Below are 26,188 nucleotides of genomic sequence, written 5' to 3'. Positions count from 1 at the left end.
GTATTAATTTTATGTTAACATTTTGATAAGGACTAACTCCTAACTTTTAACATTGTATTGAATAGGTGGGAGAACAGTAAAAACATACTAGTGTTATTTAATACAAATACTTTCAATACTGACCCCAAAATGAATTTTATCACATGTAGTACTAGATACTGGCCGCACTTAAGCGACTGCAGCTATCGAGCTTGGTCAAACTGGACTAAGACAGGGAAGTGTATTGTCTCCACTTATGTTTAGAATGGTTATGGATGAAATTCTAAAGGAAATGAAGGCAAGATATGCAGGGGATATAGAAATATTGTTTGCAGATGACATAGTGCAGAGTCAACAATACAGAAATGCAAATCTAACTAGAGGCTTTAAATGAAAATATTGAGAAATATGGTATGAAAGTTAGTGTAAAGAAGACCAAAATAGTGGTGATGACAAGAGGAGAAAGAGAAGGAATAGTTAGTATCAGGGGACAAAACCTTGAGGTTGTTGAATACTTCAAATATTTGGGAAGTGAAATAATGCAAGCTGCAAGGTTAGATAAGATCAGCAGAAGGGTACAAGCAGGAAATACGTTCTACCAGAATGTAAGGAATCTGGTGTATAACAGAAGTTCCTATGAAATGTAAAGAGATAATGTACAAGATGTACTCTACTCCTATAATGATGCATGCATCAGAGACTTGGACTTTAACAAGAAATGAGAGCAAAATTCAGGCCAGTGAGATGGTTTCTGAGGAGTATGGTAGTGAAGACAAGGGGAGACAAGTATGAAATGTTGAGGTCATAAAAGTGATAAGGGTAGAAAAACTGAGTGATAGGATGGAGGAGAATAAATTGAAATGGTATGGACATGTTATGAGGATGGAGGAGGGAAGGGTACTAGAATAAGTGTTGGAGGCCAAGATCAGAAGGAAATAGGGCAAGAGGGAGGCCCAGAGCAAGATGGATGGACTCTAGTTTCCTTTTTCTTATACTGTTCTTGACAAGAGAGTTGGAAGGAGAGGCAGTGGTGGAGAAGTGCCATCAACACTCTGACCTGGCAGGAGCTGGACAAGGCAAAATGAAAGATAAAGATAAAGATAAAGATAAAGATAAAGATAAAGATAAAGATGATAAAGATGATAAAGATGATGATGGTGGTGGTGATGATCTTACCTATTTGATCAAAACATTTCAGCAGGAGGGGTGCTTCAGAAATGGCCTAAAGCATAAAACTCAATATATATCTCTTATGGTTGATTTTACACGAAAATAACTCGTAGCGACTTTTTTCTAATACTTCATGGCAGTATTTTTGTTCTGTACCTTTTTCTGATACAGCAAAATAGGGAAATATCGGTGGCAGTTTTGTGAAGGGTAAAGTCAAAGAGCCGGTGACTAACTCTGTAGACAGTAAAGAGAGTTGATGTAGATGGTTCTGGCAAAGTCTGTCATTAATTCTTAAATATTAACCTGATACTCTTGTTTTCTTTTATACGAGAAGGGAGAGCTTCAAATGAAGATCAGCAATAATACAAAAAAAAAAAAAAAAAAAAAAAAAAAAAAATTAAAATGAAAGTGCAGAGGGCCACAGAGAGCAGGGAAGAGAGTACATCACAAGAAGCTGCTGACAGGTAGAGGCATGCCCACTCATGTCACAAAATCTGGGGAACAATATGATGGTAGATAAACGTGTAATTGCGCAGATGCCAGGTGGTTCTCATCAACGACATACTTCATTATCTTGGCCTATCTGGAAGACCCTTATAAATTGGATAAGAACTGGAATGCCTAGAACAAAGTCTACACTCAAAACTACAGCTAGTTACCAATAAATGAGTAGGTTTGTTTAGTATGTTTAGTTAGAAAATGATCCCAGCAATGTATTTTATGATAATCTACCACTTGTAAAGGATGGATACATTGGTGTGTGTTCAACCTCAATCTGTTGTAAGGGTAATGCATGCTTTTTCTGCATAATGTGAATGTGTCACACATACCTGGTTATTATAAATGTTTCAGTCGGCTTTGAATAATACATCATCCGAGCTTCAACAACTGAAGGATATGTCGACGCATCAGAGAAAGAGGATAACGGAAATGTTGACAAACCTCCTGAAAGATCTGAGTGAAATTGGTGTTGCAATTGGAAATGAACAAGATATGAAAGTAAGAAGTCCCTCATTAGTTCTAGGGTTTCATATTTTATTTTTGCTGAATGTTTCCTTCTGTTTAACTAAATTCAGTATACTTCATATAAACATATCTTACATTTCTTTATTATTATTATTATTATTATTATTATTTTTGCATAGGTTTCGACTGACAGCAACGGTAAGCTGGAGGAGGAATTCACTGTAGCCCGGCTATACATCTCAAAAATGAAATCTGAAGTGAAGAACCTTGTGCAGCGTTGTCAAGGACTGGAGAGCTTCCAGGCTGATTGCAACAAAAAGGTAAGCATTTTTCTATTATATATTCATGTAAACTGAAATGAAACATCACATTTCACATCAGTTGCCAAAGTAAATAATAGTCTGTTGGATCATCAGCTAAAAAAAAAAACAATCAATTATGCTTCAGAGGGAAGCACAGAAGAGAGGTGGTTATTCGCAAAGCAGTTCAGTTTGGAATGAGGCTTTAAACAGGCTCAGAATATCTTAAGCCAGCCTCGGACCTATGGGAGTAAAGTCTCTCTCCCATTTCACAGGCGAGGGACTGCTTGGAAACAACTTTGCGAATGAAATGGAATTCGATGGGAGCTATCGGTGTTAATGGAGCTTATGGAAGAAAGTAACTACAGGGCCTCTCATATAAACTAAGACCATATGCGCGGCATTTGCACTCTGCATTACGGCAGCTGCCCAAGCTGAACTTCTGTCGTGTGTGGCCGCCATGCTTTAAGTGTGTATAAAAGTTGCATGAAATCTTACCTTATAAATGATGCTGGAAGTATCATCCTTCTTAGGTTATACAGGCATTGTATCTGGTACCCACATTCTGGCTGATGTGAATGAGTTCTGCCACTGTAAGGTTTCTGATTTCATTCGTAGTGTTTTCTTTCAGTTCCTCCAATATGCGAGGATTTTTTCGATGCACTTTTTCTTTCAATTTACCCCACATTTAAAAATCACACACTGTTAGATCTGGAGAATGAGGGGGAAATAGACCAGCACTGATCACTCTGTCTGCAAACACTTCCGAGATTGTAAGAAGGGAATCTTCTGCTGTATGAGTAGGGGCTGAATCTTGTTGAAACCACCCACTCTATTTTTTTTCTTCCGTTAATTGATGGAAGAATGAGTTCAAAATGTCATCTTGGTACATCTTTGCACTTACTGTCGTCTCAAAACAAATGGACCAATCTTCCTATCATATTGAGGGACTTCATAAACACCATTAAGATTTTCTGCATGCCAGTAGTGAGAGTTATGACTGTTCACATGACCATTAAGATGGAACCAGAACTTTCACATACGAAAATACGGTGTTGCAATGAAAACTGTCTCACAATGTTAACAGCTGAGATTCAGACTGGCAACTGATGCTTGTCAGGCCGAACACATGCAGGCTGCTTGCAAGGTCAAGAACTATGCGCGTGCCTCCCATACTGCAGCTTTTGGATCAGAGTAAAAAGGCTGCTTCAACGGTCTTAGTTTATATGAGAGGCCTTGTAGAACTGGCTGAGTCAGCAAAGAGGATGCATCTGGATGTGTTAGGAGTTAGATATTCGGTTAAGGGGAAATAATGGGGACGAGAAAGGAGATTTAGCGTAATTGACAGGTGTTTTAAAAGGGCAGAGTGTTGGGTAGGCCTGTTAACCAGGAATACTATTGCATGCAACATAGTTTGTTAGACATGTAAATGAGCAAATGATGTACGTAGATTTGGCAGTTGGAGGAATTAGGACGAGAATTGTCTCGGGGTACACACGAGTGGATGCAGATGAGGATGTAATAGTCATGTTCGATGAAGCAATTGAGTGACATCAGAGTCAGGGTCAACAGCAATGATAGAATATTGCTAATGGGTAATTTCAGTGCAAGACTTGGAAATAGAACTGAAGGATGCAAAAGTGTGATTGGTAAGTGTGGGTAAGAAATGAAAGCTAATAGCAATGGGAAGCGTTTGTTGGACTTCCAAGCTAGTATGGGGTTAGCAGTTATAAATGCATTCTTCAATCATAAGGCTATTCACCGCTATACATGGGATGGTAGGGGCACCAGATCCATAATAAACTGTATTGTGACTGATTTTGAACTCAGAAAATGTGTTAGGAATATCTGGTTATTCCAGGGATTTTTGTTGATGCAGACCACTATCTTATCTGTAGGGAACTAAGTATCTCTAGGCCTAGGATAGAGAAAGTGAAATCTGTCTGCAGTTGAATAAGGGTAGAAAATCTCCAGGATGAGGAAATGGATACGATTAGTGAAAAGTTCCAGTAGTGGACAGTAAGTAAGTACATCATATAGAGACAATGGGTGTCATACAGGAATATTGTAGTAGAAAGAGCAAGGGAATGTCTAGGGACAACTCGGTAAAGATAGGAAGAAACGAATATCTTGATGGAATGATAAAGTGGGAGCAGCTTGTAGACGTAAAAAGAATGTGCATCAGAAATGGCTCCAGAAAGGACTGATGCAGACTGGGAATTGTACCCAGAGGAAAGAAACAGAGCAAATCAAATGGTTCTTGAATCCAAGAACTAGTCTTGGGAAGATCTTGGTAATAACCTGGAAAGGCTAGGTCAAGCTGCAGGGGAAACTTTTCTGGACAGTAATGAATCTTAGGAAGGGAGGAAAAAAAGAAATGAATATTGTTTTGGGTAAATCAGGTGAACTCAGGTGTATCACTGTTTTTGTTATGTCTTGATTGTTATTTTAGATGATGACCTCTAGGCTAGGTCAAAACGTCCTTATGTAGCTTTTAAAATTGACCATTTATTAAATGGCAAACATGTATTGAACAGGTGAACTTTATACAATTGAATTCTTTTGGAATTTCATCTTGGGAATAGGCAGTTACGTTTCCTTCATAGATATAGAGAAGGCATATGACAGAGTACCGAGGGAAATGATGTTCACTGTACTGGGGGCTATGGGATTAAGGGTATATATTAGAATCAATCAAAGGCATTTATGTTGACGATTGGGCTACAGTGAGAATTGATGGTAGAATGAGTTCTTGGTTCAAGGTACTTACAGGGGTTAGACAAGACTGTAATCCTTTGTTTGTGGATCTGCACACTGGCCCGAAGAAAAATGCGGACCCTTCTCTTCCTGTCCGTTGTTGGCCGCTATCCAGGTTCAGTCGTCGTCTTCACGGATGGTTCAAGGACAGATATGAAGGTGGGCTGTGAGTTTGTCGACAATGATAGGTTTCTTTATGCTCTCCCTAAAACCTGTAGTGTGTACACAGTAGAGCTCTATGCTATCTGTGGAGCTCTGCGATACGCACTGTACAATGAGCGCCGACACTTTCTTGTGTGTACTGACTTCTTGAGTTCGCTCCAGTCTGATACCTGTTTCCCTCGGCACCCTCTGGTGCAGCGGATCCTGCTGGCCGGGTGTTCGGATGCCGGCACCAGAGAATCACGTTTCTGTCGCTCCCAAGCCACATGGGCATAGAGGGGAAACAAGTTAGCAGATCAGGCTGCCAAGGAGGCAGTTACACTGCCCCCGTTGCCTTTCAAGGATCCAACAAGTTGTATTCGCTCTCAGCTGAGACATCTGGTTATGTCCCATTGGGAGATGGAGTGGCAAGCCATTCCACTTCCCAATAAGCTGAGGGTGATAAAAGGAACAACGAAGGCATGGAAGACTTCCCTTCAGGCTTGTTGTGGTACATTGGTATAATTAAATATGAGTGTGTATTTCCAAGTACTTGCAGCAATCGCTAGGCAAATATCAACAAAAGTTGGATATGAAGGAAACGAAAGACTCCCAGTAATATGTGCTGGTATGCCGCACAGAGAACTTAGCAAAGCAGAGCGCAGGGAAACGTGTAGAATGGAGTAATGGCACTATTCAAATGTCATGCTTCGAATAACCACAATCAGTACAGATCACATCCCAAGTCATGTGCCGATTACGATTATGGGCCTTTTCCCAAGGGGAATTTCCGCGGTAGGTACATACTAAGCAAAACGAAAGGGAACACAGAAATGAGTACTCCCAAAAGCACAGGTTTAGAAAAGATGAACATATATATTGAAACAACTTCAAAAGAGATAACAAATGTTTTCACAACAGAGAGTAAAATTGGACCATTTGATACACCATAGAAAAAGGGAATCGTACAAGTTATTGACAGGTCTTATTTTGGTTCATACAGGCACTAAAAGGGGTAACCACACAAATCACAATAAATCTTTGGTATACTCAGGTACGAGATAAGGGCTATAGGAATAAATTAATGTTCTCATTACATTCAAGTTCCAATATGACAACGTTCACATGAATACCGCGCAAAAAACAGCAAGAAATTTTAAAAAGGAACAAGCTTCGCGGAGGGAAGCCGTGGTATTAGGTCTTCTTCGGATCGGCCACGGTATCATAACTCACTCGCATCTTTTGAAAGGAGAACCCCCTCCGGTGTGTACCTGCGGCGACCATCTTTCCGTGGTACACATCCTTACGGAGTGTATGGACCTGGTCGATCTTCGCCGTAGTCTTAACCTCCCGGGTACCATCTCCCTTATCTTGCGAGGTGACGAGCAGTCAGCAGACCTCGTCATCTGCTTTATGAGGGATAGTGGTCTGTTTTATTGTGTCTAATGATGTCCTTTGTCCTCGTGTCTTTGTGTCAATTGCGCTTTTATCCAATTGACTTCATTTTAGTTTGTGTTGCGTATTTTAATGTGTTATTTTAACGTCTAATGTAAATTATGTATATATATCTGCACTACCAGGCAATGCCTTATTCCTTTTTTCCCTGTATTTTCTCTTATTTTATTAGAAAATAAGGCATTGCGAATTAGATCCACTGCTGTTTTAATCTCATACTCGTTTTCTCATCACCATTTTTTTAACTCTTGTCAGTGGATACATTTTAAAATTTTAAAATATAATGTATCATGTCGTCCATCTCATTCCATTAGGGGCCGATGACCTTTGATGTTAGGCCCCTTAAAACAAGAATCATCATCATCATCAATCCTTTGTTTGTTGTTCATAGTTTACGTGGATAATCTGCTGAAAGGTATCAAGTGGTAGGGAGGTATTCAGGTAGGTGAAAATGTGGTAAGCAGTCTGGCCTATGCTGAAGAGTTTATCTTAATGGCAGGTTGTGCTGAAAGCCTGCAGCCTAATATCTTGGAACTTAGTACTATGAGTATGGTATGAAAATTAGCCTTTCTAAGCTTAAATTAATGTCAGTAGGTTAGAAATACAAGAGAATTGAATGTCATATTGGGGATACAAAGCTGGAACAGGGAGATGATTTCAAGTATTAAGGATGTGTGTTCTCCCAAGATGGTAGTATAGTGGAGATTGAATCAAGGTGCAGTAAAGCTAATGCGGTGACCTTGCAGTTGTGATCAGTAGTATTCTGTAAGAAGGAAATCAGCTCCCAGAAGAAAATATCTTTACATCTGTCTGTTTTCACACCAACTTTGCTTTATGGTAATGAAGGCTGGGTGGACTCAGGATATCTTATTCATAAGTTAGGAGTACGACATGAAAGTAGCGAGAAAGATTGCTGGTACAAATAGGTGGGAACAATGACAGGAGGGTACTCAGAATGAGGCGATAAAGGTTAAGATAGGAATGAACTCGATGGGTGAAACTGTGCGTATAAACTGGCTTCAGTGGTAGGGGTCATGTGAGGCGACTGGAGGAGGATTTTCTACCCAGGAGAATAATGGACTGTTGTGGAGGGTAAGAGGAGTATAGGGCGACTAAGGTGATAATGATTTAAAGATGATGTGAGAGAGAGAGAGAGAGAGAGAGAGAGAGAGAGAGAGAGAGAGAGAGAAGGGGGTGGGGGCACAAATAGTATTGTGGCGATGATCAGTAAATTGACAGAGGCTTGCAGACTGAATGCTGAAATAAAGATTTGTATGTACGTACTGGGATGGGCATCCTTCTTGAAGATTTGACAAGTCTTGAATCTGATACCCTTATATCGAAGTTATAATAAATACAAAACCCTATTTTCCAGCCATCCTGAGCCGAAAAAAAAGAAGCCTTACAAAACCGATAACAGCCTTTTTCCTTGGAAATATAAATTTCCAAAATTTATAAACAATGTATAAAACATTCCATTGTATATTACAATCAGGTCAGGATCATCTTTCTACCATGTGACTGTAGATTGTACTACCTGCGACTGTCTGGCAGAGGGTCAAGCAGCCGTTATCAAATTTGACACCCACCGGCTACGGGCAGAGTAGCCCTCCCTTTGGTGGCCAGGTGAAGCCGTTGTGCAGGAAATGACACATAAATTCACCAGAAAGGAGAACACTGTCAGTGGTTTGGATGGTGGAAGATGACCCCAATTCCAACAGCAAATAAAATGAAGATCGTTCTCCTGTAGCAATGTCTGTACTTAGAAGCGGTTGCAAAATCCATCTGTACTCCTGAGGAGCAGCCTAAAATACACCTGGCAGTAGGTATAAAATGCCTTTGGGAGTGGCGATCCTACCATAATAGCCTATATATATGATATGGTACTTCCGAACTTGCCTCAGAAAAGGTTAAAGTGTACTCTGCCGTAAGTGACATGCAGTTCCTTGGGCACTGGGGGAACTGTGAAAAATGAATGACTAATAGCCAACATCATGAAGGTGGGCATTGTCAACTTTGTCCCTGACAGGAAAGGCTGAAGTAGTGGTGGATTTTATGGAAAAAGAGGGTACAGAAATGATGCGGTAGAGCAAAATTAAATGGAAGAGGAAAGGAAAGAAGAGAATGATGACAGGATGTGCACTATACTGGAGTGGTGGCAGAGAGGCAAAAAATGGAGTGGGCCTGGTAATTTCAAAACAGCTGGAAGAATGTGGATATCGAATACATCAGCAACAGAATAATGAAAATTAGACTGAGAATGAGGAGTGAAGTGAACCTGAATTGAATGAGCAAAATTTAGCTGGTATTTATTTTACTGTCGCAGATGTTTTACAGTTTCACTCTTACTGAGCGTAGGTACAGCAATGGTAAATAAGTAAAAATATTCCTCATGATGTGTACTGCTGTTAAATTCACAAAAATGTCACAGAACTTGCAAAAACTTTACCTATAATCCAAGAGGGACTCTACAAAAATTCTCAATATACCACCATTAACAGGTAAACCCACTCGTACAGAGCAACCAAATACAAAATTATTTTACTTCGCGCTTGGTTCTTTGTTCCAAAATTATTTTACTTTGCATCTGGTTCTTTGTTCACGCTGGGCAACATAAATATTTTTCCGTGTGCATCGAAAAAATATACTTGCCGTTATTGAATCGCTCCCAAAAACTTCGTATTTGTGAAAATCTAAAATATCTAAATACTTCTGTTACAATTGATTTCATAGAATGGCTATTTTTATTGGCAAAACTGTAAGTGGCTATACTGTTTTTTCATGTAGCCTCTGGTGTGTGATGCTGAACACTTAATATATTAACTATTACAACTAACCTGTATCCAAGCTAACTGCTCCACCGCTGTAAAACGCTGTAAATCTCGAGCTAGACAAACGGCAAACGGCCCCCAGGAGGAGGCGGTGGCTTAAAGTGAACGCGTCAACCAAGCTACTTGAATTTTGCCGGGGTAGCTCTGTTTTTCATCGGCAAAGAAACCCAGAGACCTGGACTGTGGTAGAGCAAACAGGTTATTAAGACAGCTGTACTTGACTTAGCTGTTCAGTTTTTTTAATTTATAAAGAAACTTCCTAAGGAATAATAAGAAAATGTAAAGACGAAATTCTTTGCCCCAGCAGAACTGGGGTTCAGTGCATGCCACTCAGTAAAACTGTCTTGAGATTAAGAGGGGCATGGTTCAATTACCTGTGGCCTTTGTAGCAAAAAGAACCTTTCTACACATTGGAGTCATAATTCTCATACAGACAGCTTCTATTAATTCAGGTGATGAGCGGGGGGCGTGATATCCTACAGAGAAACAAGATGTAATGCACGGCAAGGACCGTGCTTATACAAAAAGTTATTTCCGGGATGAAGACTACAGACTCCAAACAGGTTTCCAAGGATTGAACATGCTCAAATTTGCATTAATAATTTTCAGTGCTCATTTCATTAATCAGCTCACCGTGGGTCAATGAATCTGATATTCACAAACAATCCCATTGCACCTCCAGCTGCAATAGCTGGTCCCATTATAAACATTCCTTTAAAGGAGATTATGGCCGGGCTGAGTGGCTCAGACGGTTAAGGTGCTGGCCTTCTGACCCCAACGTGGCAGGTTCGATCCTGGCTTAGTCCGGTGGTATTTGAAGGTGCTCAAATACGTCAGCCTCGTGTCGGTAGATTTACTGGCACGTAAAAGAACTCCTGCGGGACTAAATTCCGGCACCTCGGCGTCCTAGAAAACCGTAAAAGAGTAGTTAGTGGGACGTAAAGCAAGTAGCATTATTATTAAAGGAGATTATGTACTTTTTCCTTCCTAGAAATAGAAAATCTTTTTTTTTCAGCTATTTAATGTTCTTTGTGTGTACAGTAAAATGCAGCTTTTTGTTTCATCACTTTCTCATTCCAAATGCCCTAAATGTGCATGAAGATAAAAAAAACTCTGGCAGAATAGCTATAATAAATATCACCACGTAAACAAAGACTGCGGACAGATACATTGCGTATACCATAGTCAGAATGATGATGTACTCATTCAACCAAATGGGTACATACTTCTCTCATTAGGAATGATTGTAATAATCTGTGATGAAGAGCTATGGCTGCTTTCATAATTCAGTCATCAGATGTGCTATATTTATGTTAAATTCATTAGTAGATCGTCATATAGTAAAGATAATACCATTTACAAAATTAGAATGTACAAAACATGTCCATGAAATGCAGTGTCGAAACCAAGAAAGTTGGTTCATCACATGAAAGTCTAAAAACTACAGGATTGTCCAGGACATGGGAACAGAAATAGGTTATCTTCATTTGAAATAGGCTGCAGGACTTTTGCAGTAAGGTAATAAGGAGTAATATTATTGTCCCTATAAAAAGGAGGGAGGCTGTAGGGTCAACACACCATGAACTTCCTGAAGGAGCAATGTTCCTTATCGAGTCAATTTCGAGATCTCTCCGACCCTGATTTGCTGCTTGCATGGGAAAACTCAAAATGTTAATGAGACTTTTAACAATTTATTTTGGAACCATGTGCCTAAATATGTTGAGGTAAATAACCGTTTAGCTTGAAGTCCATGTTACTGTGATAACATCTAGTGTGGAAAAAGCAGGAAAAGTGATGGTACTAGATCATCTAGGTATCAAACTAGTCCCAGAATTTTCCTCAAGTAAAAATAGGAAATCACAGAAAACCATCTTCAGGCCTGCCAACAGTGGTGTTCAAACCCACTATTTTCCAAATGCAAATTCACAGCTACATGACCCAAACCATGTAGCGAACTCATTCAGTAGTCATACCGCTAGACCAGTATAAGTACAAAAATAAAATTAGACTTAATTTCAAGATTTATCTGCTGTGGAGGAAAAAGAAACTTCTGCAGGTGTCAAGTTTTATGGTCTGTTGAGTTGCAGAGTGCCAAGTTTCCGTTACGGTACTGTACTGTAGTAACAACAACAACAACAACTCAGGAAGATAACGGAGTCTATCAAAATGAGAAAAAATAATGAAGGAACAATCGCTCAAAGAATGAGGAGGGGCTTTGAATGCTTTTAATATAACAAAGCCTTAAAAAGGTGGCCCACGTTGTATGTGAAATTTAACAGAAACATAACACTCGCTGACTTGTTAGTTGAGGTGGTGTGCTTTTCCCCTTCTGCTGCCACTCATCTCTGCTAGTTCGCTAAATGGCATTACTAATGCATCTACGATGTGTAAGACGGTTAGTCTTCAGTAACAAGCAATTATTATTTTTAGTAAGGACAGAAAATTACTTAAGTTTTGTCAACAAAGGTTCAATCAGCATTAGTTTGTAATGTTCTAGAAACCCTGTTGACTTTTGTGTGCAACCAACTAATGAATGTTCCTACCAGAGCTAGCACAGAATTGTTGCTTAACTTAATGGATTGTGAATTTTTAAATTTTTATTTCCATTTCTTGCAACTGCTTTTGGTTTTATTATGCCTGCCTGGTGGCAATGATTAAGGCTTCGTGTCTATATTGTCTGACACCGTGGTTAGCCAATTCAAGTCCCATTGGTGGAGAAAAGATTTCACCATCAGAATCTTGACTGGCAGGGTGGGAAAGGTGGTGGTATACAATTTCTAATCACTACATTGCATGCCAAAAGCTCGGATTCAATTCCAAACCTTTCCACTGTGCTCATATGGAGTGAGGGCATATGACACTGTTTATGATTTATCTGGCAGATGGCAACATAAAGCCTTGAGCAGACCCCTTGGTGCAATTCGACAGGAGTAGGCTAAGTGCTGGCACAAGGTTTCACCCTCTCCCTTCCTACTATAAAATATCACGTCATTCATTTAATCTCATTATCTCTTCTTATGAAGTTGACATCAGGCAAGGCATCTGTTGATAAATTCTCCACAAAGATTAGTCTTATTTCATTCCCGACCCTGTAGAGAAACAGGTCAAGGGTTGGATATACATACCCATATTTAACCTCCTGCCAAATCCTAATAGAACAGTTCATTTTAGAAATAAATTTTGGCATGTTTAAGGTATGCTGCTACACGTTCTCTGAGAAATGTATTCGATTTGCAGATAACGGAGTATGAAAAGGATCTGGCTGACTGCAGACTTCTCATCTCTCAACTTGAGGCCCGAATGAAAACCTTACAAGAATCCATGCACGAGGCTGAGAATAAGAAGCGCACCCTGGAGGAGGATGTTGATGCTCTTCGAGAAGAATGCGCTAAGATGAAAGCTGCAGGTAAGAGATCATTGTTGTGTTTTTCAGGTTTTTCATTGTGAAACCTACAGTTCGAGAAAATAAACCACCAGTAAATTGTCCCCAGTCTGCTGGATATGAACTTCTCGTTCCTAACTACTGTATTCTCCAGTCAGATACTGATATAACTAAATTCTGGAAACAGTGAAATAATATTTGTTCTTCAGCTTTGTTGAACTGAACGTGTTATAACTATAAGACTGTCTAGTTTCTTGTAATACAGTATGCCAGACCTCAGTTGTCCTGAATATCTTCATAGGGCCGGCCCCGCGGTGTAGGGTTCGCGTGCCTGCCTCTTACCTGGAGGCCCTGGTTGGGATTCCTGGCCAGGCCAGGCCAGGCCAGGGATTTTTACCTGAATCTGTGGGCTGGTATGAGGTCCACTCAGCCTTCATGATTACAGTTCAAGAGCTACCTGATGGTGAGATAGTGGCCCCAGTCTAGAAAGCAAAGAATAATGGCTGAGAGGTTTCGTCATGCCAACTACACGGCACCTCATCTGCAAGCTTCTGGGCTGAGCAGCAGTCACTTAGTAGACCTTGGTTGTTTGGGGCTGTTGCACCATGGGGTCTTGTTTTGAATATAATCATTATTTCATTTCGAGGAAGGAGCTTTTTTCTGTTCTGAACCCTTTCCTACAAACTTCCTTGTCGATAACTTTAGCCAATCTTGGTAGCGTAGTTGGATAGTCTATTGTCCTCCTTTTCCCAAGTTTGTGGCATTTGAGGGTGTTTAAATATGACCATTTTTTTAATACATTAAATTTTTCATTGAAGAAGCATTGATGGATCTCGTTAAAAAAAAAAGAAAAAAAAAACCCAATGGTAAATGCACATTCCGAAAAAAATTAGGGGAACATGTTTTGTAACGTCTGGTATGTGAACATTAATTTGGTAGATGCGGTTCCAGTGGCTGTACATCATACCTTGAGGCCTTAGCTACTCAGGGTATGTCAAATCGAAGTTATACTCTATCTGTAGACGTAGCGATGCATTAAACTGTCAGGTGACCCCTCAAAACAAAGTGAATAGTGGTGCATCCATGTGCCGTGAGGTACACAGACTACTGCGGTCATTTGAGCATGTACATAAACCAGCACATACCACGAGACATCTTAACAAGGTTCAAGTTGCAAGGGCTGTCACTTTGATCCAGGAAGGATGGATTTTTCGTAGTGTTGCTGTGGGTCTCAATGTCTGTCAGTTATTCAATGCTTGTGGAATAGCTACAATGAGACAGGCCAGTTCACAAGGAGGGTTGGACAAGGTCATGGATGCATGGCAACCCCACATGATGACTGATATCTGACCATCTGTGCGCTGCAGCGTCATTCAGCAACTGCCAGAGAACTGCAACAAGACCTCAGGAGGGTCACTGGAGTCACTGTGTCTGACCAGACAGTAAGGAACAAGATAAGTGTCCTTACGACCCAGACGGCCTGTTAGAGTGCCCCATTTAATGCAGCAACATCGCGCAGCTCACCTTCTGTTTGTCCATACCCACGTCAACTGGCAACTTCACCAATGGGGACCTGTGTTGTTCACAGAAGAGTCCAATTTCCCCCAACACAGCGTGATGGACGTCAACGTGTATAGAGACGCCGTGGTGAGTGGTACAAGCCAAATGTTGTCGAGGAAGGCGACCGATTCGGACAAGGTTCTGAGATGGTGCGATGGCCGTACGAATCTTGTCTTCGTCCGTGGTAATCTTACCGCTGCTGGGTATATCGAGCAGATACTGCTACAGCATGTGTTGGTTGCTGCATATGGTGTTGGCCCTGAATTTGTACTCGTGCACGAAAATGCCAGGGCTCATGTATTGCGCATCACCAGAGCTGTCTTTCGAGAACTGGACATTCGAGAGATGGAATGGCCAACAGTGAGTCCCAACCTTAATCCCATCGCACATGTGTGGGAGAGGCTCGACAGAATTGTTCGTGGGTATCCTGTTCCACCACAGTCTCTCCAAGACCTCAAACAGGGTCTCATTGAAGAATGAGACCTGATACTGCAACGTGACCTCCGTCGACTTATACGGAGCATGCCACGTAGGTACCAAACTGTAATAAATGCTCGTGCAGGACATACACCATACTGGAGTTCTCAAACTGTGATAAAAATCAACCTTGGAGGACTGTTATTACTTTCTTTTCGCCCCTATTTGGACATTTCCATTTGTGTTCCGAAAATGAACGCGAGTCCATCAATGTTCTTTTGTATACTTCAACTGTAAAGAAGAAAGGTTTACTTGATAATATACCTGGGTGTGAAGTATTGTTTTATGGAACATGGCATACGTTCAAAGACATGTTCCCCTAGTTTTTTTTTTAACTTTATCATGTGCACTTTTTATAATATCTTTGGCATCCATTAAAAGAATCATAATTTATTAGAAATCCGGCAAGTTTTGGTAAGAGGTGGTGGACTTTCATTTCTACTATTATTACAACTGGCATAGTTCTCTTTTTCATGATTTTTACTATTGTAAGTCTTCTTTTTCTTGAATCACACATTCTGTATTCTCTTGAGCAAAGATAACTCCTTTGTTGTTCTTGTATTTTTCTTATTTTTCTCCTTACTTCTGCATTTTATTTCATGATGTTGGCAGGTTTTTCTTTTTATCCCCCTTCTTCCTTCATGCTCTATCACTCCTAAAATTGTGTCCGGCTCCATGGCTAAAGGGTTAATGTGCTTTGGGCACAGGGGTTCCGGGTTCGATTCCTGGCAGGTCCGGGAATTTTAACCATATTTGGTTAATTCCACTGGCACGGGGGGCTGGTGGTATGTCATCGTCTTGTCATTTCATCCTAATCACGACGCGCAGGTTGGCCACGAGCATAAAGTCAAGACATGCTTCTGGCAAGCTGAACTTGTCCTCCGACGCTTCTGGCACTAAAAGCCATACGCCATTTCATTTCTAGAATTGTAGTCTTCCTACAGCAATTTCTTACCACCATAAGAAGCAAACTTTTCTCTGGTATTGTGGACATTTCCATAGTTCCTAAGATTATGTTCATATTTCTGCCTGTTAAAATTTTAGTGAGAACTAGTTGAGTTATCATCAATAAGTTTTAACTGCACAAATTACCCCTTTATCAAGAAGTCACAGGCTATGTGTACAGTCCCTCAAAAATAATAAAAAAATAAGTGAGCAAATGATACAGAATGTTCTTTGCATTTTTTACCAGACTTAATTAAATCAAAATAAAATTCACCTCCCATGTAGATGCAAACTCTGTGGATACCCACAATAAACGTTTATGGGTTCATTTGTTTGAGAGGAATGTGTACCTGTGAGGAATTTATACAATACCATGCGCTGATTCATTTTCTTTTAGCAGCTGTGCAATTGAATGGTAATGACATCACTTGAACGAATTCCGTGTTTTTTTTGTGCGAGCAAGTTATCTATGCGTGTGGAATTATAGCATTGTTTTTTGGACTTGCTCCCACTTACAGTATTGTTGAAAGGAGAAAAGTAATTTATAATAGTTTAAAGTGAACACTAGGCTCTCATCAGTATTAACCCTATGTGGGCGGAAGGATTTTATGTCTGTACACGGACCAAAAATATGGCAAATTCAAAGTCTTCCAGAATTATCAAACACAAACTATAAACCTGCACAAAATATGAATTGCTTGCCTTGATTATCGGATGTACTCCACCACAGAGGTCCGTAGGATATTACAGAATTTTTTTCGTGGCAGCATGTTAGTGCAAGAAAGGCACAAGTCATTCCACAAATAAGTTATGCCAGTCAAAGCCCTTATATCAGATAGTGTTGCAGATGACCAGTCTTTGATTCTACATCTTCTAGTTGGTGTTGTCTGTTGTTTCCATTTGTTACCCTGAATTACTCTTTCCTGGTGAATTATTGTCAAAATTTAAGTATCAAAAAATAGAGAAAAGTACTATGTAGGCTTGGTCACCATGTCAAAATATGAATGTAAAATTGGTCCTTGATTAATATTATATATTGGAATGGTACTTGAAGGACCTGGGTCCAAGTTACTCATCTCAGTCCTTTGCTCAGCTGTTTTGTTCCCTGGGGCACTTGAGTTGCTCTTGCACCGAGAAGACTCACAACTTGAATTTCAGTCTTCGGACACCTCAAATGGAAAATGACTTCATTACATCTGTAGAGTCCAAAATTGAAGCAATCTATTGTTCACTGACTCTCTTCTTACTGCCATGTTGCAAAATAGCTGTATAAATCACATAAAGCCGGTCTAAAAACTCGTGACATACGTTTGAACACGATAGTCTCTCACAGCTTGTAAAACACTAGTAGAGAGATAACACAACTCCATTAGAGGATTCCCCTTTCAGCCAGACCTAAAAGTGTTGCTTACTTCCATCTGTTGAGTTATTGTATTACGTGTACCGGTGACGCTGGATCCATGACGATTTTATATATTAAATTCCACTTGCGGCAACCTGTTACGGGATTTAATATATTACATTCTGCCCTCTTAAGAGTTACACATTGTCTGGAGAAATGTCTCGCTGCTTCTCTCAACTGTTCTTGCAAGTTTCTACCAACTGAATTTCCCACAAGCTTCACAGTGAACAATTATATGCTTTTCTTTGAATCACTGTAACCATAAAGTGTTGCCTTTGAAGATGGGTATATTAAAGAACGATGTGAAAGATCTGCATTGATCAGTCTACTTTTGCTTCTTTCTCATGAGTAGCCACAAACCCTACATATACAGCTATTTGTTCAGAGTTTGCTGTTCTCACTCTTTTTTGTTATGAACCTACAACATTGGATTGAACATTCTTCTCCTTGGTATTTTGATCTTTAATACATGTTTAGAAGTGTTCATGCACCAAGAACATGCTTTGCTAAATGTTCTCTGCACATTAAAATTGAGAGTATTGTTGATACACTGCAATGACAAATGTACGTAGACTTCTATTCTTCCTCAATATGGGGACACAAGTAAGACATTATTCAATAGATACAGTGCAACCTCAATTTTTGGAAGGACCATGAAATAGCTTACAATACTGGAAAACTGAAAATCTGGGAACAAATTAAAACCAAAATCTACAAAAAACTCAGCTTAAATTACATAAGATAAAATCTCTTTCCTGCGGAGACTTCTTTCAGGTTAGTAACTTTGATCAGCCAATTTTGTCAAAATACGCTACTAAATAATGCAAAACCGAGCAACAGTCCATTACAAGTAGTTTTTAGTACTCTAATCTAATTAAATAAAACACAGCAGTCAAGGATGAAAAATTTCTGGGAGAAGAAAAGACAAACCAATAAAAGTAGTAGGAAAATCTCATGCCATGAGACATGAGAAATTTTGAAGCATATTGTAAAATCTCAAGACTGTGTTCGTGTCTGAAAGCCCAGTAACTAGTTCCCCTTAGAGAAGTGCCAAAAACCTGCTTGGTGATACATTCGTGTATAGTCTGTCAAAAATAAACATCCAACCCTGGACAAAACTTAGATTTTCTTTATACGTATAAAAATTTGACGTAACTTGTTTAATCTTCAAGTAGAACTGTTGGAATGCACTCTGTCTCCTTGCAACTGTTGCAGTCACTCTGCTTTACTACTTCACAAAACCAGGTGAATGCAATGCAAAGATGATACTTTAAGCTAGTTCACTGCTGATCGTTTTTCCGGTACTTGCTCTAATTACCGCGATGAGATGTTAACTCAAAGATCTATAGGCATGACATTGCTGTTCATTCGTTCTTACTTGGTCACTGGTATATGTAGCAAGTTTTTGCAAGTCTTGTACCATTTAAATTACCATTTAGGCCTGTTAGACTTCTAAAAATTGTCATGCTGCACTCAAGAATGTGGTTTTGAGTGAAAGTATAGATCATAAAGTTCTCAAATGCACTATATTCATGCCTGTCTTGCAAAACTCTCGGTCAAGGATTTAGTGGTGATGAGGCCAAAATTTTCGAACGGTGTGTGGGGAAATTATTTTCAACTGATAATGCAGGATTTTGAAAAGCTGATTCAAGTAGGATGTTTGCGGGACCACATAATTTGAATTAATAATCTGGGGAAACTTGTTTCTGGGAATGGATAATAAAGGTTCCACTGTATTTTCCAGTCAAAGAATTCAGCTTTGAATACCATGCAGTAAATATTTAAGGATTCTGCAGAATGAAGGGATGCAAGGAAGACATTCCATAGGTATTTCTTTTTGAACGAGGCAGTACAGCTTAAAATACCATACACTATATTCAAGGATACTCCAGACTACTACCACATTTAAACTTTTCTAAACAAATATTGATAGTGCAGGAGCTGTTGGATGTTACAAGATTTTCAGACCTGTAGAGCTGTCAATCATTAAACATCTATTTATAAACTTTGCACCTTCCTCACGAGTAGTGTGAATCTTTCTCTCCAACAGCAATTGAAGTAGAGTAACAAAATACATTTGTTATACCAGTCAGATTTTCATAACATTTTCTTTTCATTCTAATAAAAGATTCATAATTCAGGCAATTCTACAAGTTAAAATATTTTCCATTACACTTCAGAGAATTATGAACAGGGATTATGAATTTTTTTTAATTTACCGTTAAACAGGGAGATTTTGGACACCTAGGTGGTTCGGACAGTATGGTAGATTTGCCGTATTTTGTTGCATAGCGTTTGAGTTTGAGGTTATGTTTCCTGCGTTCCATGCTTTTTATTACGAGTCGACTTCATACTTCGTAAAATTTCCCTTGTGCACCGGCATTCTTGAAAGTTCATGCATTATCATTAAGTGGATACTTCCGATTGTTGCGACCGGAATGAATGCATTATAACTATGGTTCTTAGCGAAATCAACTGACTGAAGTGTTTATAAACGATTGCTGTAGAATTTTGGTGTGATTTAGTGAAAAAATAGTGTTTTACGCACATTTTCCTGAAAATTCAAAACAGTCTGGGTGATTTCGGACAATGCTTAGAAATTCCGATACAGAAAGCTGCTTCAAGGTGTAATTACGAACCAAAATTATTTGAAAAGCTGTACGTGATATTAAAAGTGGCAGTTGTCTTATGGGAAAGCATTTGATTTGTATGGTATGCCTTGGTCCTACCTACAAAATAAACTGCAGAAAGTACATCCAAAAAAATGGGAAGACAGCCAGTGCTAAATGTGGAAGAAGGACATGCTCAAGGAAGCTCAGTCACCCTCCGCCATGCTCCGACACAACCTGCTACTTCCCGCTGCCGCAAATAAAATGTTCTTCCTGGGAAGTCTATTTTTGGCCATGACTTCTGCAGAGACGAAAGCAGTGCAGAAACAAGCGATAGTGCTGGCAGCAGCAGTGAAATTTGTGATGGAACACACAAAGAAGGCAATGACGTTCTGGTGTTGCAAGAAGAGGCTTTCCTTGTTGCAGATTATAAATACAAGTTTGAGGAGCGAAGAACATACGAGGCAGTATTTTGGCCTGGCCTGAAATATTCTTTCAAGGGATGTGGCTGTTAAATACTTGCGTCCACATAAAAGCAGCAGAAAAGCGTTTGTGTTCCCTAACATCCATGATGATGATACAATAGCTAAATAACAAATTTCAAAAATACTTCCAGCCTAAGTTGAGTAGAGAGGAATGCTTATTTTCAGAGAAAACATTTTACATTTATAGGCTGTGGCAGCTACATGTTCATTGTATAGACTTTTTTTGCATTAAGATTTGTATTGTTTGTAAGAAAAATTATTAAGATCTTTCAGTGGGATTTCTGTGCAGTTTACAACTTAATATTTCAATTTAGACCGGAAAATTTTATATTTACCTTGTCGGAAAATAAATATCGATCGGTAACACATTAAATTTAACATTGCAATGATTTTAACCGGCTAGTCATACACTGACTGACAGAGCAAATGCAACACCAAGAAGGAGTGGTTCGAAAGGGATGAAAGTTGGGGAAAAAACAGAGACGGCACGGACGAATAATTGATGTTTATTTCAAACCGATATGCAGGTTACACAATGCGCACGGCATCGACTCAGTAGGATGTAGGACCACCGCGAGCGGCGATGCACGCAGAAACACGTCGAGGTACAGAGTCAGTAAGAGTGCGGATGGTGTCCTGAGGGATGGTTCTCCATTCTCTGTCAACCATTTGCCACAGTTGGTCGTCCGTACGAGGCTGGGGCAGAGTTTGCAAATGGCGTCCAATGAGATCCCACACGTGTTCGATTGGTGAGAGATCCGGAGAGTACGCTGGCCACGGAAGCATCTGTACACCTCATAGAGCCTGTTGGGAGATGCGAGCAGTGTGTGGGCGGGCATTATCCTGCTGAAACAGAGCATTGGGCAGGCCCTGAAGGTACGAGAGTACCACCGGCCACAGCACATGCTGCACGTAGCGGTGGGCATTTAACGTGCCTTGAATACGCACTAGAGGTGACGTGGAATCACATGCAATAGCGCCCCAAACCATGATGCCGCGTTGTCTAGCGGTAGGGCGCTCCACAGTTACTGCCGGATTTGACCTTTCTCCACGCCGACGCCACACCGCCACACTCGTCTGCGGTGACTATCACTGACAGAACAGAAGCGTGACTCATCGGAGAACACGACGTTCCGCCATTCCCTCATCCAAGTCGCTCTAGCCCGGCACCATGCCAGGCGTGCACGTCTATGCTGTGGAGTCAATGGTAGTCTTCAGAGCAGACGCCAGGAGTGCAGGCCTCCTTCAACCAATCGACGGGAAATTGTTCTGGTCGATATTGGAACAGTCAGGGTGTCTTGCACATGCTGAAGAATGGCGGTTGACGTGGCGTGCGGGGCTGCCACCGTTTGGCGGCGGATGCGCCGATCCTCGCGTGCTGACGTCACTCGGGCTGCGCCTGGACCCCTCGCACGTGCCACATGTCCCGGCGCCAACCATCTTTGCCACAGGCGCTGCACCGTGGACACATCCCTATGGGTATCGGCTGCGATTTGACGAAGCGACCAACCTGCCCTTCTCAGCCCGATCACCATACCTCTCGTAAAGTCGTCTGTCTGCTGGAAATGCCTCCGTTGACGGCGGCCTGGCATTCTTAGCTATACACGTGTCCTGTGGCACACAACAACACGTTCTACAATGACTGTCGGCTGAGAAATCACGGTACGAAGTGGGCCATTCGCCAACGCCGTGTCCCATTTACCGTTCGCTACGTGCGCAGCACAGCGGCGCATTTCACATCATACCTCAGTGACGTCAGTCTACCCTGCAATTGGCATAAAGTTCTGACCACTTCTTCTTGGTGTTGCATTTGCTCTGTCAGTCAGTGTATTTTGGACACCCTCAGAACACTTTAAATATCATAACACTAAAGCAAAAGAACGAATAATTAAAATAAAGGACTATTCGTATCCAAAATCACGTAATATGCTTTGAAACTTCGGACAGTAGTTTTAAAAGTATGTGCGTCCGAAATCACCCCGTAGTACGGGATGTATTCGGGCACTCCGTTTTGTTTTCCCAAGAAAACATGTTGGCATATATTTTTCGTTTGTAGGGTATTGTATTAATTGGATACATTCCTCATTATTAGGATGGTAAACAGTACAATTTAAGATCCCCTTCGTGAGTTAAGGCGAAAATAACCTCAAAACCGTTCGAAATCACCCCGTTTGACGGCAACTGAAAAACTCGAAATGGTGGAGGTTTGTTAAAACGATGTTTGACTGTAACAATTATGAATGCTCTTATGATTTTCTCTGCTAGATATTCATCAAAGTTATGTTATATGCAAGACTGTGTAGTGTATAGACCCTTTATTGATGTAAATCACCATTAAAACTTCAGGTCGTTTTATACGCGAGGCCATCCTGTATTTGCACCAGTATAAAAGTTTTAACTCCCAAGGGTTGTTTCTTTTTACCTAGAGGAGACAAGATGTTATGTATACTAATTTGGTGGATACTGAGTTTTATGTAATAATAATCTCATGAATTCTTATTAAATTACCTTACATTTGCTTTCAGAACAAATGCATGCAGTTACAAGCAAGGAGAAGGCAGAAGAAAAGGAGCAAGCTAATAAGATGCGGGTAGCCTTGGAAGTCCAAATGGACCAATTGCGCGATGCCCACCAGAAGCAAGTGGCAACCCTTCGTGATGAAATTATGGAGAAACAGTCTGCTATCAATGAACTGAAGGAGTAAGTATTAAATTGAGACAATGTTTGTTATATATGCTACAAAGACTACTGGAAAGCTTCCATTCTTGTACTGGATTCTTTAGAACGTAGTGAGAGGCAGATGGCAAAATGTGATTGGGATCAATTATAAAGTGTTTTCTATTTGTGTTGAATCATTGAAAGGGAGGAAGAAATAATTGAATGAATGCCATCATCTTACAACTATAGATCTGAAGGGAAGTGGAGGGGAGGACATTCCCTTCGTTGAAAATCAGATTTTGTGTGCAGTTGTGAAGCATTTTTATGCATTGTTACCTGTGATATATCTTCTATTATGGTGATCTAGGATACTGCATGCTAGTACAATTATCTAACCATCCTTTTACCAAGATGTAAAATTATATACATTCATGAAGACTGCATTTAATTACTCTCTAAGCTTGCTGCTCCACTCTATGCAGACTTATAGCATAGATTCTTCTAGGATCCTATTCCCATTTCCTTCAAGCTTTTGCTGCCAGTCGACATAACCTTCAGGCATTGCTCCATTCTTGTTTAAGCATTGTAATGAACATACGGTATTACATTCTTGTTAAATGTGTATCTTTTTTTTAGATAAACTGTGTTCTAAGGGACCTATACCTTTCACAGATTATTAGATGTGCATATATTGGTGTTTCTTCTATCCCTAATATATTTCCATTTCATCTACCTTCTTTTTGATTTGCATTATCAGTACTGTAGTTTTCATTCTTAATTTTGGGATTTGGCTATTGTTTCTATTTCTGCAGTAAGCTTACTTTTCCATCCTTGATAATCCTGCCAGTATTGTTGCAGTTGGTCTATCCATAATTCTTCACCACCAGTATTGTTACCATCCATAACATTCTTCAGTCTATTTAGCCAGTGCTCTTCATTAATATTTTTCATTTGGTATCTATAAGCCAACTGCAAAATTTTACTTCCTTATCCCTTTTTTTAGCCCGAACCCATAGTTTATAGGAAGGCAGAAGGAACCTAATTTGCAATCCAGGAAATGCTGGAGGGGCATTGCCAATATGAGGGCTGATTATCAAAGAATGAGACTGATTTATATTCGCGTATTTTAATTCCTTGGTTGGAAGGATAACGCTATCTTTTTCCAACTGGTTGCTACCAAATTGAATACACACAAGTTTCTTCCAAATAAACTTATTAAATTTCTTCCAGTCCTCAAGTCACGGTGTGTGAACCATTCTTGGTGAGGTCCTTGAATTGCCTGGCATGTCTTTAGCACAGCTTGGAAAGTCCTCAAATAGATTGACCTACAACTTGACTTGAGTGAAGGGAAGTGAAAAAAGTCACAGGGGGCTAAGTCAGGGTGATAAGGAGAATGTGGTACACAAATTGAATATGTCAAAATATTCCACGACTCAGTTTTCCAAATGAGGTTGTGCATTGCCCTGAAGTTGTCACCAATCTCTAAGCTGTGATCAATCCTTCGCAGTGTGCCTCTTCAATGTCACCAAAACTGACCTCTCCTCTTACTTTAGTGTATCGTGCATATGATTCTGTGCAATTTTGAAAATGCTGCCATATGAAATTCCCTAGAGTTTGCAGAGTTGATATAATTTTATCTGCCAATTTTCACAGTTAATTGCAGCAGATGTATTTACGTTGACTTCCATGACATCAGACCCAGAAATATCACGCCAACCAAGGAATAAGATGGTGCGGATATCTATAAGTAGCAGAATGAAACCTTGCTCTTTCCAAATGTGCTTGTTATGAATGTGTAAGTATAAAGGACTGAGCGAGTTGGTCGTGCGGCCAGGGGCGCACAGCTGCGAGCTTGCATTTGGGAGATAGTGGGTTTGAACCCCACTGTTGGCAGCCCTGAAAATGGTTTTTCATGGTTTCCCACTTTCACACCAGACAAATGCTGGGACTGTATCTTAATTAAGGCCACAACTACTTCCATCCCATTCCTAGCCCTTTTCTGTCCCATCGTCGCCATAAAACCTACCTGCCATGCGACGTAAAGCCAGTTGTAAAAAAATGTGACTCTAAAAGAAACTATGAAAAGAAAATGTCTTGCTCTTTGTTGATTGGCCTTCGTAATTGGGAGGTTACAGGGACTACTACAGATATTTAAAATAATTACCTTTTTTAAATTTATTTTATGTGCTATTTCATTAGGTTAATAAAAATGTCTTCATTTCCAGCTTGAACCAGAAGTATACGTTAGCCCATCAGCAGATGCAACAAGAGTATGAGCGATTAAAGCAGGAGGAAAATGACAAGAGCCACAAACTTCAAGAACTCATGTACGTATTCATATTTGAGTGTATTGATGCTTAATCTGTCCTTATTGTGCAGATGTCAGTATTTTCTCTTTATTCTGTTCAGCTTGACAAACGAGAGGCGAGAGCAGGCTCGCAAGGACCTGAAGGGACTGGAAGACACCGTTGCTAAAGAACTCCAGACTCTCCATAATTTGAGGAAATTGTTTGTTCAGGATCTGCAAGCACGCATAAAGAAGGTAATTTTTTAAATGAGAAATAATAATGACCAGTAAAATTGCATACGTATGATGTAGATATGTATACATTATTACCCCCGCCTTTTTTACTTTCTAAGGGACCCGAGGAATACTTTATAAATGGGGGGGGGGGGGGGCGGCGTCGGCGAGGGTTTTTAGATTGTGGAAAGCAACTAGCAAACTAATGAATCTGCAAATTTTCAAAAACTTAGGAGAGCAGAAAGAAGTTGATTACTCATCAAATAAATTTTTATATTTAATGATTGGTTTTGTGTGTTAGCCATACCGAATGAACTGCAGATGTGAGACTTTGTCAGAGGGTAGACATTATATAAATAATAAAATCTAGACCAAACCTTTAGACCTAATGATCCCTAGTTTTTTACTTTTGCTAGTTTGCCATAGTAGGGACGATGTGTAAAAATGATCTGGAAAAGGAGTGAAATGGTACACAAATGTATATTGTTAATTTGAAAAACATTTTAATCTTGATCCTGTTTCTTACTGCTTTCCTACGCAGCCAGTCCTTA

At 40.1% G+C, this 26,188-nt stretch overlaps 1 protein-coding gene across 1 annotated transcript in view; it reads left to right on the top strand.

Moving 5' to 3' along the window:
* Khc (kinesin heavy chain) overlaps nt 1-26,188 on the top strand; it is a 278,091-nt gene that overhangs the window by 183,944 nt on the left and 67,959 nt on the right. Inside the window, exons 10-15 of the mRNA XM_067142133.2 lie at nt 2,002-2,148; nt 2,295-2,435; nt 12,836-13,004; nt 22,984-23,158; nt 25,342-25,443; nt 25,526-25,658. Coding sequence (XP_066998234.1) covers nt 2,002-2,148; nt 2,295-2,435; nt 12,836-13,004; nt 22,984-23,158; nt 25,342-25,443; nt 25,526-25,658 — 867 coding nt within the window. The remainder of the gene's footprint in view (nt 1-2,001; nt 2,149-2,294; nt 2,436-12,835; nt 13,005-22,983; nt 23,159-25,341; nt 25,444-25,525; nt 25,659-26,188) is intronic.

Source organism: Anabrus simplex, chromosome 2 (assembly GCF_040414725.1).
Source record: "Anabrus simplex isolate iqAnaSimp1 chromosome 2, ASM4041472v1, whole genome shotgun sequence".
Classification (NCBI taxonomy): Eukaryota; Metazoa; Arthropoda; class Insecta; order Orthoptera; family Tettigoniidae; genus Anabrus; species Anabrus simplex.
Note: the sequence above shows the minus strand (reverse complement) of the source record. Positions and strands in the feature narration are given on the sequence as shown.